This window comes from Nilaparvata lugens, chromosome 5 (assembly GCF_014356525.2).
Source record: "Nilaparvata lugens isolate BPH chromosome 5, ASM1435652v1, whole genome shotgun sequence".
Classification (NCBI taxonomy): Eukaryota; Metazoa; Arthropoda; class Insecta; order Hemiptera; family Delphacidae; genus Nilaparvata; species Nilaparvata lugens.
In genome coordinates, this window is record NC_052508.1 from 76,311,614 (window position 1) to 76,330,954 (window position 19,341).

A 19,341-nucleotide genomic window follows, 5' to 3' on the forward strand; every position below is an offset into this window, starting at 1 on the left:
TTTTGTACAACCAAAATGCATCGGTAAGCGCTAATCTCGATTAAAGTATAGCATTTTATCGTGATTAAATGTTAACGGTAAACGGTAAATTGAGAATCTATATGCAAAACTTCAAGGTAATCAGTTGAGTAGTTCAGACGTGACGATGACTCATTCGTGAATTTCCTATCCCGTACGTGTATAAGCTGATTCTTTCGTGTATTATGGATATAGATTTATGTTGGCTTGTATTTGTGTAGGTGCCCGGAGAGCTGCTCATCGGTGAGTCGTGTGTCTACTTCATTCCGAGCTGCAAGGGCGAGCGTAGCGAGAACAACAGTGATGATGAAAACTACGATCTACATCCACAAGCAGAAGACGACAAGACGCCTTCCAACGAGGTCAGCTCCAATTTTCATTCCATGTAAACATTACACCAAAAACAAAAAATCTGGTGTGATGCACTCACACAACTTTCCTTGCCGTTATGAATATTGATCCCCTGACGCTAGTGTTTACGCGCATCTCAAGTCTACTATTTAAAGATCTGAGCCAGTTGTTGACAGGACAATACGCTGGAGACACACGAGGTCTGCTATCTCTTCATAGTGAATAATAGAATCAACAGTTGCAAACAGTTTGCAATTGAATAATCACATTTTCTCAAATTTCGAGCTTATTTTCAATTTTAGGTGAAAATTTTACAAGACATTAATTGTAGAGATTTTCATGCTCAATCTTTTCCACTCGAAATTTTTTGTTTAAATTATATCGGAGACCTGATAATTGGAAATCTAAAATCAAACTTTGCATAGATGGGGTGGCGCTCTGAAATAGACACGGCCAGACATCTGTATAATGTAATGAAATGCATTCACTTGTCAGCTGATTGATTATGAATAATTCTATAGTCTGATTAATCCTATCTTCAAAGTAAATCATATATATATATATTAGAATATGGAGAAAGTCCTTTTATTTCATATTATCCTTAAAATGCAAAATTTCAAAAACCTTGTGTAAACATCGACGCGCAGTTTAAAAAAGAATATTCCCGCCAAATCTCATCGAATTCTATCAACGCGTTTGGCCGTAATCGCGTTACATGCAGACAGGCAAAAGCAAATCGAGTTGAAACATAGACCTCACTACGTTCGGTCAATCGATGCGCAGTTGAAAAAGGAATACTCCTGCCAAATTTCATCGAATTCTATCAACTCGTTTGGCCGTAATCGCGTTACATACAGACAGAAGAAAGCAAATCGAGTTGAAACATAGACCTCACTACGTTCGGACAATTATTCCATTTTCAGTCTGTTATAATACTTGATTCATAGTTGTATAATATTTTGTATTTGTTTATTTTTGTGCAGTTACATTGTGGTGCGTTGGACATGTCGGCGCAAGCGTGGCAGTTTGAGGAGATCAAGGAGATCCATACCAGACGTTTCCAGTTGAAAGAACAAGCTCTAGAGATTTTCCTCTTGAATGGCAGAACATTCCTTCTTGCTTTCCAGTCACCAACTGTAAGTTACCAATTTTTACTTTCCTTGCCCTATTACCATAGGTAAGGAAAGTATTGCTTTCCGAAAAAAATTAAGGTACCCCAATTTCTAAATTTCTATACGTTTCAAGGTCCCCTGAGTCCAAAAAAGTGTTTTTTGGTATTGGTCTGTATGTGTGTGTGTGTGTGTGTGTGAGTGTATGTGCGTCTGTGTACACGATATCTCCTTTCCCAATTAACGGAATGACTTGAAATTTGGAACTTAAGGTCCTTACAATATAAGGATCCGACACGAACAATTTCCATCAAATTAAATTCAAGATGGCGGCTAAAATGGCGAAAATATCAAAAACAGTGTTTTTCCTGATTTTCTCGAAAACGGCTTTGATTAAATTCATACCTGAAATAGTCATTGATAAGCTCTATCAACTGCCGCAAGTCCTATATAGCTGTAAAAAATTGAACAGTAGACCTAGCGCTCAGTAATAGGTTATATTGACCTGTTGTTATGTTTTCTCAAAAATTAATAAATAATTTATCAATTTAAAATGTCTAGGAAAAATCCTAAATAAACATAGAGCTTTCTGACTATCGTACCGTGACGTGTCGTCCCGGAATGTGAGTGTGAGCGCTGTTATCAGGTCTGGCTGACGTCGATACGCCAATCCAATCAACCCATCAGAGAACATTCTGTGTTGTCGTGTTGGCGAAAAATCGGTGTGTTGAAATTAACAAAATTACCATAATGCTGATCTTCTACAAACTTCATTTCTCACTTTTCATTATTTTAGAAATCAATTTCTTTTCAATAATATTTGTTGCAATTTCAATAATCAGATTAAAAAAAATGTTTTCTATCAATAACTCCAAACTCCAAACTAGAATCATGGCCTCTGCTTACGGAAAGACAAAGTTAGTAGACAACTGTCTACTAACGTTGATGGAAGGATATATTTTCAAGATGTTCGATGTTTTTGAACGGGTAGTATTATAGTCCACTAGACAGCTGATTTATGATGAATAATTCTGAAGTCTGATTTTTACAGTAATATTGGCGTTCAAAGGAGACTCCTTTCCCTTTTGTATTATCCTTAAATGCAAAATTTAAAAAAAACCGTATGTATACGTCGACGCGAAATTCAAAAAGGAACATACCTGTCAAATTTCATGAAAATTTATTGCTGCGTTTCGCTGTAAATGCGGAACATAAATATAAACATAAAAAGAAATGCAAAACCGTCGACTTGAATCTTAGACCTCACTTCGCTCGGTCAAAAATGTGACAAAAATTCGGTCATTATCCGTATTCACTGGTCTGTGATATACATAAAACGTTCATATTGTTTATAAAACGCACAGCTGTTGAACAAAGTAATCCATTAATAATTATTATTTAACGAAAATCCAAATTAATTACTGTGAATCACCTTGAAGACGTCTGCAACTGCAAATATTGACAACAAGGTAAACAGCTAAATGGAATCGAACCCGGTACCTCCCAATTGCCGGTTAGGAATGCTTACCCTTACACCAAACGGGATTTTTTTAATAGTAGCGCTTATCGAATTTCCATCTAGCTGTTTACCCTGTTGTCAATATTTGCAGTAGCAGAAGTCTTCGTGGAAATTTACAGCATTTAATTTAGATTTTCGTTTAATAATTAATATCGGGGGACCGAGCTCCGCTCTGGAGTACAAAAGCATATACAATCATAAGAAATTATAATATATTTATAGTTCATACAGAAAGGTTCTATCTAATCACATTGGATTAAGATTGATTCCCAGAGGAATGTAAAAATTTCTCTCACAAGAGCATGTTAAATTTTAATCGTGATTAATTACACGTGAACCAAATCAGACCATTTCAAAAAGATAGCTTATCTGATTGGCTCCACTGGAATTAATCAGGATTAAAATTTAACCGACTTTTGAACAACCGGCACTAAGTACCTGATCGAATGATAACAAAAGTTCAACAGCTGAGTCATAATTCTCTTTCAGTCCCACACACATGCACTCGCTCACTCACTTCCATCATAAACAGACGACGAAATTATCAGCTGTTTTTCCAAGGAAGAATAAATCCTTTTAATGTCCTTCAGCGAGTTTTCCCAGGGATGAGACCTAGTGCAATCGAATTTTTATATTATAAACCTACTATGTTCTGAATTTCGTGAGAACCGTTAGAGCCGTTTTCGAGAACCGGTGAAAAACAAACATATAAACATCTAAACATTTGAACAGAAATCGCTCGTTTAATAGTATAGGATTATTAATTCATTAGCATTTGAATAAATGCAATATCTCAGTAATTTTCATCTGTAATCCATTAATACAGCTGATTTTTTAAACAGCTGATAGTTGCAGTGATAGTAGTTTCAATTTTCTGCTCAAAATTTTCAAGTTTATTTCAATATTATTGAAACTTTCGGATTGTTTAGTGTTATTTCCGGCTCTTATCAACCCTTCGAAATTCAAAATTCATCAGTCATATCTCGAATACGTATTCTCTGAGTGTTAATCTTTGGTGAAAACAGAAATTTTAAACTTAACCTCACTTTGGACTATTTATGTGCCAAAATCAAGGAATTGAAGAAGTTTTGGGCAATTGCCTGTTTCTCTTTCCAAATATCGTGTTTGTGACTGTTCTAATAAATAAATAAATAAATAAATAAATAAATATTAGAAACTGAGTGTTAGATGTATATTTTTATTGAACTTCAGCGTTGTAAATGAATCGATAAAATTAACTGAGCTCTGAATGAATATAACAAATTACATGTCAGTGTTCGATTAGCAATGGTATTGCTATCCTTGTCTATCATTCAACAAAGCAAATAGCGCTATCTCTTTCTCGCTTTACTCTGTCGCCAGATCGTCTTTCAACATTGTAGAATTAATAATCAATTAACAAAATATCTCATCTTAATCATTAAAATTCATTAAGAAACTATTGAAAAATATAATTTATTGTTTAATGGAATAGTTTTGGGCCTGAGCCTGTTGTGCCTTTCCTCATGTCAAGTATTTGTACACAATGTGATAAATAAATAAATAAATAAATAAATATACTTGATTATTTTGAAAGAGAATGATCATTAATATTACATAAATAAATCTGTATAAGCAACCGTCAAGAAGGCATTATTGACTTGACAGAGGAATCGTTATTCTCCTATCTTTCTCCACTGCCATTATAATGTGATCCTCACACTTACGCGACTCAGGTCGAGAAGAGACTCGACTCTAGTTGAGAGCATGTGTTTCCAAATGGTGACACTCAGACCAGTCGATTCTAGTCTCCCCGACGTCATCATTTGAAAACACATTCTCTCGACTAGAGTCGAGTCTATTCTCGACCTGAGTCGCGTAAGTGTGAGTTGAGCCTTAGTTTTTTTTCGGGAAATAAACATTTATTTACTTACTTACTTACTTACTCCCAGGGCCATCTATATCCAAGTTGACATTTGGCCGCACCAACAAACTGTCTCACGTAGATCGCTCCTCAGCATCTCTTTCTGTCGCTCCAAGTCTCTCCATGTCAGTCTTAACCTGTTGCCACCATCTCTGTCTGGGTCTCCCATGGGGTCTTCTTCCTAGAGGGTTGGGTGTTGAAACTTTTTTCAGCTTGGACTCTTTTCCTCTTCTGAGTATGTGCCCAGTTCATTGTAATCGCCTACATTTTATTTCACTTACAATGTCTGGTTTATTGTAGAGGTCTCTGGTTTCCTTATTATGTTTCCTCCTCCATTCTCCTTGCTTGTACGTGGGCCCATATATCTTTCGCAGCACTTTATTTTCAAACACTATGAGCTTTTGTTATTTTTTCTTGGTCATTTTCCAAGTTTCAGACCCATAGAGTAACACTGGACTTATAATTGTCTTGTATAGTCTGAGCTTTGTTCTGTGAGATAGGGACTTTGAAGAAAGTAGTTTTTTGCAGGCATACATACACCTGTTTGCTTAGTTTACCCTATTTTGTATCTCTACACTATCCAGATTTTTACTTGAGATTGTTACTCCGAGATATTTGAATTCCTGCACTTGTTGTTTGAATTCATGTTCATCTATTTTCAGGCTGCCCATCCTTTCGCCCTGGTTTCTTGTAAAATGTATAAATTTATTTTTAGAGTCATTTATTACTAGGCCCATTTTCTCGGCTTCTTCTATTAGCAATTTGGTGAGAGTTTTCATGTCCTCTATACTTTCTGAAAATAATTGCCACATCATCTGCAAAAGCCAACACATTAAACTTCAATCCAACCTCTACACCGTCATCTTTCTGTGCTACATTTTGAAGCGCTTCTTCTATGGCCAAGTTGAATAGAATTGGTGAGAGCCCATCACCCTGTTTGACTCCTTAATTAACCAAGAACGATTCACTGTAGTTGCCATCCATTTTAACAGAGCATCTTGATCCTGTCACACTCATTTTTGACAAATTAATTAATTTCTTTGGGATACCAAATTTCTCCAGTTGTATCCACAGTTTATCTCTTTTAATGCTATCATATGCTTTTTGGAAGTCTATGAAAACTGCATAGAATTCTTTGTTGTACACCCAATACTCTGCTATTATTTCTTTTAAGATGAAAATTTATTTATTCTTTAATTGAGTTGATGTTGATCTCAGGAGCGAGACGAGTTCCAGAAGCAACTAGAGCAATGCCCGCTGCCGAACCGCGTTCCGAGCGACAACCTGCTGGACGCCGTGCAGCTGTGGCGCGACGGGCACCTCACCAACTGGGAGTACCTGATGACACTGAACAAGATGGCCGGCCGCACCTACAACGACCTCATGCAGTATCCCGTGTTGCCGTTTGTGCTGGCCGCCTATCACACGGCCTCGCTCGACCTGGCCGACCCCGCCGTCTATCGCAACCTGCAGAAGCCCATGGCTGTCCAGAACAAGGCCAACGAAGCGCATTACATCAAGCACTACAATGTAAGTGCTTCAAGCCAGACTCCAGTCGCGAGTACCTGGCAAAATATTCAAATCATTTATTTGAAAATTTACATATTTGAGGGCACCAGGAACTGAATCCCATTATTGCCCTCATAACACACATTGAGCATACAATTTGAAAAACAATACATTAAGATGAAAATGAAATAACTTAACTAATATACTATTGAGTTTTAGAAAAAAACTGAAAACAAGATACAAACAAAATAGTAGAAAACCTTGCAAATATGAAACGTATAGTAGCAGATAAAGAAAAAGAAAGACGTATGTAACTAATACTGAAGAATTCAAGAAGAAAAGAAAAGAGAATAATGGAAAATTTGCAAATATGAAACTTATAGTTAAATAAACTAATATATTAGTAGGACAACTATTGGCATGAGTATATTGTTAGAATAAGAGGAATTAAACTGGAAACATCATCAGTATAAACTAAAATGATATGGGTTATGAAGCAATACTATTACCAAAAGAGTTCCCAAAAATAATTCCACTGTGGCCATCCAGATCAAAGACACAACAATCACCTACAATGACAGCAGGACATAAAACCAAGAAACCAGAAGGTATAGAAAACAGAACCATACCAAATACATAGAAAAAAGGACAAAACTCAACAAAAGTCTTATTCAAGTCCCGTCTGCGCTATCTATCCCGCCCATTTATGCTATTATGGGGCATACATTACATTTATGATGAATTATAACTGTACATATCCTATTATTCCTGTTTAGAAATGCCATTCTTTATTGATTCATACAATAAGTATGATAGGGAGAGAAAAAATAATGTAACCTAGTGCTATTCCTCTCCCAAATTTAGATAAGGTTGCACATAGTCCAAAATTGGTTAAGTCTTGTAGTTGTTCACTTCACAAAATTTTCAGTCCTTAATTATTTTGACAATGTAGATTTTTGAATTTAAATGTTTCAAAACCAAACATAGGAAAAATAGTTCACTTATTATCACTAAAATAGTAAATATTCACATTATAAAGAAATAATTTTGAAGGACCAAAAACCAAACTTGAATTTGACCAAAAAACAAACAAGCTTCTCATGGAAGAAAATGTGGTTTCATTTTTATAGATTATAGCCTAGTTTATACGATGCCAATTGGCAAGACAGTTGTTTTTGGACAGTTGTCATCACGTGGTTGCGGATTGTCGGAGGCTAGGCCAGTTAAACGAAGATGTTTATACGCGGCCAACTATTGGCACGTCAGTTGACAGCTAAACATGTCCAAGTTCTCGTCATCTGTTGTGACTAAACAGCTGAACTGGCAAAACCAAGACAGCGCTACTGTTCACACGGCGCCAATTGTCGCGACAACGGAGATTCCGAGTGGTGGGGGGCTCGCTGGGCCCAATTGACTGTCCACAGTCTACTCCCGGAGGCAGTTGAATTTCGGGACAGTTGGCAAGACAATTGGCCTGAAGTATACGAAGGCAATAATTTCATGCCAGTCAGTTGCCTTATGAGTTATGACAATATTGTCTCGCCAATTGACATCGTATAAACTAGGCTTAAAGCCTCACATTTACGCGACTCAGGTCTAGAAGAGACTCGAATCTAGTCGAGAGTATGTGTTTCCAAATGGTGACGTCGCGGAGACTAGAATCGACTGGTCTGAGTGTCACCATTTGGAAACACATGCTCTCGACTAGAGTCGAGTCGCTTCTCGACCTGAGTCGCGTAAGTGTGAGTTGAGTCTTAGTAATAGATTTTCTTAACTAAGATTGAATATTTTGTTGATTAATTATATTTCTACATTGTTAAAAACGATCTGGCGACGTTGCGGAGAAAGGATAGCACTATCTTCTTTGTCTAATGATAGACAAGGATAGCAACAGTTATGTTAATCAAATTCTACCATTATAACGTGGACCTCACTACTGTACATAGTTTCAATCCTGGCTCTAAATTTTGTAGAATTACGTGAAAATTTTTCAACATTGATAGTCATTGAATCAGTCTGAAGAGAAAGGGAACATGTCAATAATCAGAATTTTCCAGGGGAGAGAAAAAACTGAATACAGATAAAAGTATTGATAATTTCAAGATTGTTTTTTGTCATTAGGGTGCAAACTCTTTTAAGACAACAATTTTAATCCAGTTTAAGCACTCATATAAAATTCACCCCTTAAAATTGAGTTTTTTGTTAACTTCCTATTACTCATGACGATATTATAAATTATCACTCTTCAATTTTAACAATAAACACCGCAACCGAAAGCAATCTAACCTCAAAGCAACGCGTGAATCAAAGGTCACCTAAGAATAGCATAAAAATCACAACTGACAAACAATTTTCGAATGTTCGGCGTTGAAAGGGAACATGTGTGTCATGGCTAGTTCCCTTTCACTCCAGTACAGCAAAAATACGATATCTGTTTCTCGTATAGAGAGAATGCTGACATGTTCCCTTTCAACTCCAATCGATGTATCCCACAGTAAACAACTCATTTCAACCATAAAAAATGAAACATTTTGACATGTTCCCTCCCTTTCTCCTCAGGCCAATTCAATTCAAATGCAATATTTCTGATTTCTATCCAGTTTCTCAACCATCAAAATTCAAAATTCTTGGTTTCTGTTGTTTTTGATTGTAAAAGGACTAAATTTCAGAGAAATGGAATCATAACCTTATTTCGTACTTTTACAATAATATCTAAATTTGGGAGAGAAATAGTATTAAGGTGCGTACAGACTTTCGCTCTGCTCCGCAACCGAACGTCACTCCAGCAGAGCGATTGATGATCGACCGGCGAACAAGAGTGGTTCGACCGGGGAACGCGAGAAGATCTAACATCTTCCGTAACGTTCATGATGGGTGCGTGGGCGGAGCGACTGTGGTTCGATGGTGGTACGAGGGCAGTACGAGGGAGGAGCGTGCTCGGTGCGGGTTGGAAGCGCGAATATGTGTACGCAGCTTAAGGCGTATTCTTAGTTTTTCTCTCCCATTCGTTGCTTTCTTGTGAAAATAAAATTAATAAATAATAATAATTCGATTTCTGTTGGTTTTGATTTGATTTTACGTTTCCACGTTTATTTATTTTCTTCAACGATGTCTGAATGGATTTCTATCTGATTGCAGTACTTCAAACAAGAGATGCCTGTAGGATCCGGCTCCACATTTTCTGGACCATACCACTATGGCTCTCATTATTCCAATTCCGGGTCAGTTTTACATTTCCTTGTAAGACTGCCTCCATTCACCAGCATGTTCCTTCAATATCAGGTAATAAAAATATCTGCTGAAATATATAGTCATGCCTTGCCAGTTGATAATGGTTAGGTTAGGTTAGGTTAATGATAATAATATAGGATGATTATAAAAGGACTTTACAACTTTGAAAGCACATAAATAACGTCAGAACACATTGTTACATAGAAGCCAATGCAATTCACAATTAACTCTGAATAGTTTTCATGTTGAATTCGGTAAGAAAATTTACAACTTATTTCCGACGGAAGTCAGAGCATTGAATATGACCAGTTTTAAAAGATTCATGAAAGATATGTTGTGTGAGCTTTGTGTGTAAATTGTTAAGGAGTTCCTAGAATGTTTGACACTTAATAACGCATCTATAGATTTATAGAATATTATTGTTGTTGTCCTGTTTGTAGTATTGTTGCTGTCTTAGAAAAGTTACCATACTTATTAATTTATTGATGAATGTGACAAATTGTAAATGTATATGACCTTGTTTATCAAATTTTGTTTTGTAATGACAATAAACTATTTTGATTTATTTGATATTTATTGAAATCACTCACAGAATTGAGAAAGGTGTTATTTTGTTACAAAACACTTCAAGTTTAAGGTGTAGGTGTTATTTTGGTTCGATTTGATAACCGGTGGTAATGCGACATACATCTCCCCGATAATCGATTTCTTGCCACACTCGTACCAGCATATCAGGCGTAACTTGTGCAACCGCAGCGATCTGAATGTGATCCGATTTCTGATTGTCTGGTAGAGGAGTAATATAAACCTTATACTTGATGAAACCTCACAGGAAGGAATCCATCGGTGTTAAATCCGGTGAGCGAGGTGGCCGTGCAATTGGCCCTGCATGGTGAATCCAGCGAAGTTGAAAGCAATTGTCTAGAAACACCGATGGATTTCTTCCTGTGGTGTTTCATTAAGGATAAGGTTCATGTTCCGCCTCGACCAGACAATCTTAATGACAGAAATCGGATCGAAGTTACGCCTGATATGCTGGTATGAGTGTGACAAGAAATCGATTATCGGTGGGATGTATGTTGCATTACCAACGGCTGTCACATCCAACCAGAATAACACCCACACCTTAAACTTGAAGTGCTTTGTAACAAAATAACACCTTTCTCAATTCTGTGAGTAATTTCAATAAATATTTATGTGCTTTCAAAGTTGTAAAGTCCTTTTTCGCCACACTTGGATGTAATGAGTTGTTTTTCGTGCGTCATATGGAGGCCGAAAGTGATTGTTTTCTGACCAGGCCGGTAAAACAATTCAATTCAATTTCAAAAAGTTATTTATTTCACAAGTCTTACAAGCAATCAAAGTGGTAGCCTACATCATAAAATAATAATACACTTTACAATAAAAACTTTACGGCCCTAGGGCTGTAAAATGACCTTGAAGTCAGCTGATTCTGATTTGATGTGAACGTGTTTACAAAATAGTTTATGAAACGGAATCAGTTTATGCTTCTAGAATTGAATAAAGTATTTTGCAATAAGATACTATCATTTTATTTGGATGAATGAAATACAAATAAGATATTATAAACTATTCAAATTCAATTTTCAGAGTAGAATAGAATCTAACCTCAAACCTCATAGTACTGCGTTTATCACAAAACCTGGTGGATAATTTTGGAACCACTTGGGCAATATCCATGGTGCTGAACGTTTTTACAAATAATTTATGAAACGGAATCAGTTTATGCTTCACGAATTGAATAAAGTATTCTGCAATAATATACTGCCATTTTATTTTGATGAACGAAATACAGATAAGATATATAAATTATTATAAACTATTCAAACTCGATTTTCAGAGTAGGATAGAACTTCTAACCTAAACTTCCTAAGTCGATGACAACAAGCATTGTTGACGTTGACATTCAGATTGGCCAAATTTCAAGTGTGCTAAAACAGCTGATCAAAAAACTTTTCATTATTCAATAATAATTAAAACATTTATAATAATATCATCTTATTGTAATTTAAAAGAATAAAAAAGTATAAACTCAACCTCTTACATAATTGAACATAATCTTTCAGGTTATTTAGACAAATCAGAATAAAAAATAAAAATACTTGGACAATTTTCCGATATTCAGATTACCTCAGATTTGCTAGAGCTATGACCTTCCACTTTTGCTTTTGGAAGTGCTTAATAAACAATAATTATTCTCATATATATATATATATATATATATATATAGTTACTTATCACTTTAATAAGAGAATAAAATATATATATATATTGTTTATTTTTCTGTGTGGCAAAAAATAGCGTTCGCACCACGGGTAAAAATGTTTTTCGGCCCTAGGTGCGAAATATACTATTATAATCACCCAAGTATTGGTGGTAATATTATGGATGGTTAATAAATGGCAAATCGACAGAGTATAGATGATGTTGATAATTATTTACAATTATATTATAGAATATCATATTATACAGGACTTCTTCTGTACCCCGTTCTTGGCGATTTAAGGAATAATATTTCATGACTGAACCTTGCATACTATAGTGAGGTCCACGTTATAATGGCAGTTAAGAAAGATATGAGAAAAACGTTGCCGATCCTCTGTCTTGTCAATGCCTTCTATAGACGGTAGCTGATACAGGTTTATTGGTGTAATATTAACTGTTCATTCTCGTTTAAAATTATCAATTTCATTTTATTAAGCAAGATATTATATTTTTCAATAATTTCATTATAAATTTTCATAATTAAGATGGAATATTTTGTTAATTTTTAATTCTACATTGTTGAAAGACGATCTGGCAACAGAGAAAAGCGAGAAAGAGATAGCGCTATCCGCTTTGTTGAATGATAGACAAGGATAGCAATACCTTTGGTAATCAAACACTGCCTTTATAACGTGGACCTCACTATAGTAATTCACACATTTAGTAAATACCATAGAGAAACATTAGCATAAGTATTCCATGGTATAGGGCGTTTATGTCGCAGCTTTTACTGTTATCTCAAGCCGATTTCTGTCGATTTTTATTGTTTTGACCGGGTAAGAGTGTATGAACGGCACAATATGAAAGACTACCAGCATCATAAAGCTTCACAGGAAAAAACTACGTGGACTATCGGCTTGAGATAACAGTAACAGTTGCGACATAAACGCCCTATACCATGGGATATCTACTTATGCTATTGTTTTTGTATGGTAATACACAATTTCTAGTAAACTCAGTTTTGTTGATATTTCTTCGTTTATGTAATTGAATACTAATAATATTATACTTATTGAATTAGCCATAATTGAATAGAAAATACTTTTTATGCTTACACTGTGAATGGTAGATTCAGAAGTAACTGAATATTGAATCAACATCAATATAATGTTGCCAGGGAACCACATCTGTAGGGATATCTCATCGTTTCAAGTATACAAGGACTACTAAGAGCCTGTTCACATGACAGCGATTTACGCTCGGTTGTCGCGCGGTTGACCAACCGAGCGGTTGCCAGGTATAGGGAAACACATGGTGCCGTACACATGCAACGCTCGGTTTTAGTAGTCGCCGGCGAATCGCGGCGGTTGTAGTTTTCAGTCTAACCGCTCGGTTGTCGCTCGGTTGCCGGGCGGTTCGATATACTAGAGCAGGCATGAGAGCGTACACATGTCTTCAGTCAACCGAGCGGTTTCGAGCAGAGCAGTTCACATAGTGCACATTCTATTACAATTTCAGTTCAATTAAAATTTATTCTATTACAACTTTCAGTTCAGTTAGTTAGTAAGTTTAGTTCAAGTTAGTTTGTAGAGGATCATAGTTCATAGTAGTATCTAGTTCAGTTTAGTTTCAAGTAGTTCATAGTAGAAATATGGAAGTAGGCCTAGAATCCTTTGACACTGAATTGTTTATCGATGAAGTAGCGAAAAGAAAGTGCGTTTGGGACATGGAGTGCTCGGATTACAGGAATAGAGTTCTGAAAAGGTCTGCTTGGCAGGAGATAACAGACATTTTTTCAGAGAGCAGCAGTTCACAGGAGCAAAAAACAGCCTTAGGTATACTAAGGCTAGTATATAGGATAGGGCTAGTATCTATATAGCTAGGGCTAGTACATAATTTCATTATGTATTTGATTTTTTTTCAAATAACACCAGCATGATAATATTCTACACACAGTAATATGAATAATGTAAAAAGCAGTAATATTAGAGTAATATAGTGATAAAGAGGGGGCGCGACAGTCGAGACCGACGACATTCGAGGCCTACGACCGTAGAGGACTGTTTTACAGTTCTGTACGGTCGTAGGCCTCGACTGTCGGGAGTGTACGAAAATTAGAGTGGCCTCAACTGTCGCCTAACGCAGGCGACATTTGAGGCCACTTTTTCAGGAGTCCTCTGCCGTCGCAGGTCTCGACTGTCGGGGCTGTACAAAAATTAGAGTGGCCTCAACTGTCGCCTAACGCAGGCGACATTTGAGGCCACTTTTTCAGGAGTCCTCTACCGTCGCTGGCCTCGAATGTCGCTGGTCTCGACTGTCGGGCCTGTACAAAAATTAGAGACTCGCTTGCAGCAGGCGACAGTTGAGGACACATCCTATGAATGTATGAAATTAATAAAAGTTATTGATTTGTAACAGGATATTGATTTGTAGAATAATTTCATTATAAATTTTCATAATTAAGATGGAATATTTTGTTAATTTTTAATTCTACATTGTTGATCTGGCAACAGAGAAAAGCGAGAAAGAGATAGCGCTATCCGCTTTGTTGAATGATAGACAAGGATAGCAATACCTTTGGTAATCAAACACTGCCTTTATAACGTGGACCTCACTATAGTAATTCACACATTTAGTAAATACCATAGAGAAACATTAGCATAAGTATTCCATGGTATAGGGCGTTTATGTCGCAGCTTTTACTGTTATCTCAAGCCGATTTCTGTCGATTTTTATTGTTTTGACCGGGTAAGAGTGTATGAACGGCACAATATGAAAGACTACCAGCATCATAAAGCTTCACAGGAAAAACTACGTGGACTATCGGCTTGAGATAACAGTAACAGTTGCGACATAAACGCCCTATACCATGGGATATCTACTTATGCTATTGTTTTTGTATGGTAATACACAATTTCTAGTAAACTCAGTTTTGTTGATATTTCTTCGTTTATTGTAATTGAATACTAATAATATTATACTTATTGAATTAGCCATAATTGAATAGAAAATACTTTTTATGCTTACACTGTGAATGGTAGATTCAGAAGTAACTGAATATTGAATCAACATCAATATAATGTTGCCAGGGAACCACATCTGTAGGGATATCTCATCGTTTCAAGTATACAAGGACTACTAAGAGCCTGTTCACATGACAGCGATTTACGCTCGGTTGTCGCGCGGTTGACCAACCGAGCGGTTGCCAGGTATAGGGAAACACATGGTGCCGTACACATGCAACGCTCGGTTTGAGCAGACGCCGGCGAATCGCGGCGGTTGTAGTCTCAGACTACAACCGCTCGGTTGTCGCTCGGTTGCCGGGCGGTTCGATATACTAGAGCAGGCATGAGAGAGTACACATGTCTTCAGTCAACCGAGCGGTTTCGAGCAGAGCAGTTCACATAGTGCACATTCTATTACAATTTCAGTTCAATTAAAATATATTCTATTACAACTTTCACTTCAGTTAGTTAGTAAGTTTAGTTCAAGTTAGTTTGTAGAGGATCATAGTTTATAGTAGTATCTAGTTCAGTTTAGTTTCAAGTAGTTCATAGTAGAAATATGGAAGTAGGCCTAGAATCCTTTGACACTGAATTGTTTATCGATGAAGTAGCGAAAAGAAAGTGCGTTTGGGACATGGAGTGCTCGGATTACAGGAATAGAGTTCTGAAAAGGTCTGCTTGACAGGAGATAACAGACATTTTTTCAGAGAGCAGCAGTTCATATTTTTTTTCATTTCATTTCATTTTTTTCATCCCACTGACCACCTATGAAAGGGGTATAAGGATTTGTTAATTATAATCTAAGTCGTCAATCTTTGCATTCTATAATGCAAAAAGAATTCCTCACTGGAATAAGGACAAACCTGCAACAACTCCTCCCTCACCTTAATTCTGAACTTTTCACCTGTAAGAGCTTTTATGCGTGTTGGAGCAAAAAACAGCCTTAGGTATACTAAGGCTAGTATATAGGATAGGGCTAGAATCTTTATAACTAGGGCTAGTACATAATTTCATTATGTATTTGATTTTTTTTCAAATAACACCAGCATGATAATATTCTACACACAGTAATATGAATAATGTAAAAAGCAGTAATATAGTGATAAAGATTGAGTACATAGATGTTGTAGTGATAAATTATTTATCATAACCGAGCGCAAACCGCTCATGGATCGCTGTCATGTGTACAAGGCTGGCAAACCGTGCGATTTGCCAATCGAGCGACAACCGAGCGTAAATCGCTGTCATGTGAACAAGCCCTTCCTGCTGTTCTAAATTGCCGTTCAATACTGTATGCTGATGACACAACATTTATCAATAAATGTACTGACCTTCAAAATCTTAAAAATCTAACTGAGACCACTCTGATGCAAGCAGCGACATGGTTTAGGGCTAACGGCTTCATGCTCAACGAGAATAAAACACAGACTATGCACTTCACCCTTAGAGGTGGCTTAGATTGTGTGGATGCAATAAGCGATGTAAAATTTCTGGGGATATTCATTGACAGATATTTGACTTGGGAAGCTCATATTAATTATATATCAAGTAAACTTTCAAGAGTGATTTATCTGATCAGACAACTGAAAAATCATGTTCCAGATAATTGTTTGAGATCGATATATTTTGCTTTTTTCAGAGTATTGCAACATATGGCATACTACTGTGGGGAAATAGTAGTCATGCAGAAAATATTTTATTATTGCAAAAGAAGGTGGTCAGGGTTTTAACTGATTCTCATAGACTAGCACACTGTAAGCCTCTTTTCGTCCAGCTTAGAATAATGACAATAGTGATTTTTTACATATATACTGTATCGTTGCATGTTAAAAAAAACTCATCCAATTTAAAATTAAGGCATCAAACTCATAGCTATAACACAAGAAATTGTCATAGGATTGATATTCCCTATCATAGGTTATCCAAAACAGCCAAAGTTATGATACATTTGGTATAAAAATTTGCAATAAATTACCTACAGATTTAATATTAGAGACAGAAAAGAAATTTAAGACGAGATTATTGAATTGGCTTGTGATAAATCCTTTTTATAGTGTTGAAGAGTTCTTTGAGAGTGAAATAATTGTTGCTTAGAGTTAAGAGGTTTCTATTTGTATTTATATATTGTTCTAAAGGCTCAAGTTGTGCTGTAAGAATATGTTTTTTGCATTCAAATGAATATTATTAATGTATTTAAAAATCCAATTGACTTACAGTTTACTTAGGTACTGTATTATTTTCAAGACTCAGTAATGTAATTTTGTATGTACAGTTGCTGTAAAATTTGATTTTATCTTTTGTCTTACTGTATTCAATATTTGACTTTGTCTATTGTTCTAGGAATTTAACGGCAATAAAATCATATTTATTTATTTAAGCTGTCAAGTTTTGTAAGATTGTTTAATCTGAATATTTTTAACTTTTTTCTAATATACCAATTCTATTCTATTTTTGACTCGTTTGCTTTGAAGGATAAAAACTTTGACCTGCCGGACCGAACGTTTCACTGTTTGGAAACAACATGGCGACTGAGCAGCAGAGAAAGCACAACCGACGTCAAGGAGCTTCTGCCGGAGTTCTTTTTCCTGCCGGAATTTCTCACCAACATTGAAGGCTTCGACTTTGGCGTACGTCAAAATGGCGAACGCGTTGACAACGTCACTCTGCCCAAATGGGCGTTCCAAGATCCCAGGAGATTCATTCTTATTCATAGGTTAGTAGTTTATCCAATACTCAATCCATCGTAATGTTTATGTTGTTATCATTCAATCCTTATTTTTGATTGCATTAATGGCCGGTTTCGGCGCTCAGGATTTAGCTAAGGCCTAACTTGTAACGTTCTTGTCTGTCATTAGACAAACCAGAGAGCTCTATTCTTTTTTCCTCCCCGCTGTTCTAAATAATGAATAAATTTATTTATTTCCTCCTCAAATTACAAATTAAATAGTATTAAATTAACAGTAGAAATTAAATAGTATCTTGAAAATTATACTGATCACGTATCCAGTAGTGTGATCAGATAATCGCAGTATAATTAACAATGTAAAAACATGATCAAATTAAATAATAAATAAAAATAAACTAGTATAAAAAAAAGTGAAAAATAAAAAGCTGTGAGTCTAGTCTAGGTAATTAAGATTACTAAACTACTGCCTGTAGCGCATGAGATAAAAAACAAAAAAAATTGGAATTGGAAGCCCAGAAAACCAAAAACTGGGATAAAGGAAATGCATAAAAGTGTAATAGTTAATGTGATTAATATAATACCGTAAATACCTTAGCGGAATTTAATTAAATAATATTTTTATGTGAATGGTGCCTTTGAACAATGCTAGCTCAACATTTACCCTATCTAACAACATTTTGGTAGAGAGTTAGTGGGGAGGATATTTTTATATTCTTTCCGAAGAATGGACATTGATATGTCCAAAGCTCCGCCAATTTATGTAGATGCCTTAGTGGAATTTAATTAAATAATGATATTTTTATGTGAATGGTGCCTTTGAACAATGCTAGCTCAACATGTACCCTATCTAACAACATTTTGGTAGAGAGTTAGTGGGGAGGATATTTTTAATATTCTTTCCGAAGAATGGACATTGATATGTCCAAAGCTCCGCCAATTTATGTAGATGCCTTAGTGGAATTTAATTAAATAATGATATTTTTATGTGAATGGTGCCTTTGAACAATGCTAGCTCAACATGTACCCTATCTAACAACATTTTGGTAGAGAGTTAGTGGGGAGGATATTTTTAATATTCTTTCCGAAGAATGGACATTGATATGTCCAAAGCTCCGCCAATTTATGTAGATGCATAACAATATAATATCTATAGTTATTATATTACAATTTACTTTTTCATATCATATACAGTTCAATAATTATTTTCTTAGTCTATATTATGTAAATTCATCTATAATTTTGCTGTATTGTAAGCTATTGTATATAAGTGTATAAGCCAGTATATTGTAATCTACATAAATAAAGTACTCAATCAATCAATCAAACATTTCTAACCATCCATACGTCGAAATTTAATTTGAACGTGGACTGCGACTTCGCCCCGTTTTGGAAAGCCATTTTCTGACTCCAGCTGTTTAAAGTCCAGAACTTAGCTAAATCCCGAGCTCGGAAACCGGCCCTAAATGTAAACTGTTTCAACAATGTAACTTTATTCATTTATACAATAAGTACATTATCAAAATGATAGGGAGCCTTGTGCTATTCCTCTCCCAAATTTAGATAAAACATAGTCAAAACTTACGACAGAGGTTGTATTATAAATTGTTCCTGTTAAGAATACTCGAGAGATAAGAAAGACAGAATTGTTCATGCAGCTCCCCTTCCCCCGCTTCACCCTCATTGCTGTTGGAGAAGAAGGCTTCTCCCTCCACAACCTCAGTCTTCAGCACTCGGCTGACCCATAAACATCTCTCGTAAGTACAGCTGAAAAGCTCTCTTTTTTG

At 35.9% G+C, this 19,341-nt stretch overlaps 1 protein-coding gene across 1 annotated transcript in view; it reads left to right on the plus strand.

Moving 5' to 3' along the window:
• The window catches only part of LOC111046960 (lysosomal-trafficking regulator), a 168,987-nt gene that overhangs the window by 119,754 nt on the left and 29,892 nt on the right, over positions 1-19,341 (plus strand). Inside the window, exons 34-38 of the mRNA XM_039429615.1 lie at positions 240-380; positions 1,353-1,505; positions 6,119-6,430; positions 9,548-9,691; positions 17,343-17,584. Of these exons, the coding sequence (XP_039285549.1) occupies positions 240-380; positions 1,353-1,505; positions 6,119-6,430; positions 9,548-9,691; positions 17,343-17,584 (992 nt within the window). The remainder of the gene's footprint in view (positions 1-239; positions 381-1,352; positions 1,506-6,118; positions 6,431-9,547; positions 9,692-17,342; positions 17,585-19,341) is intronic.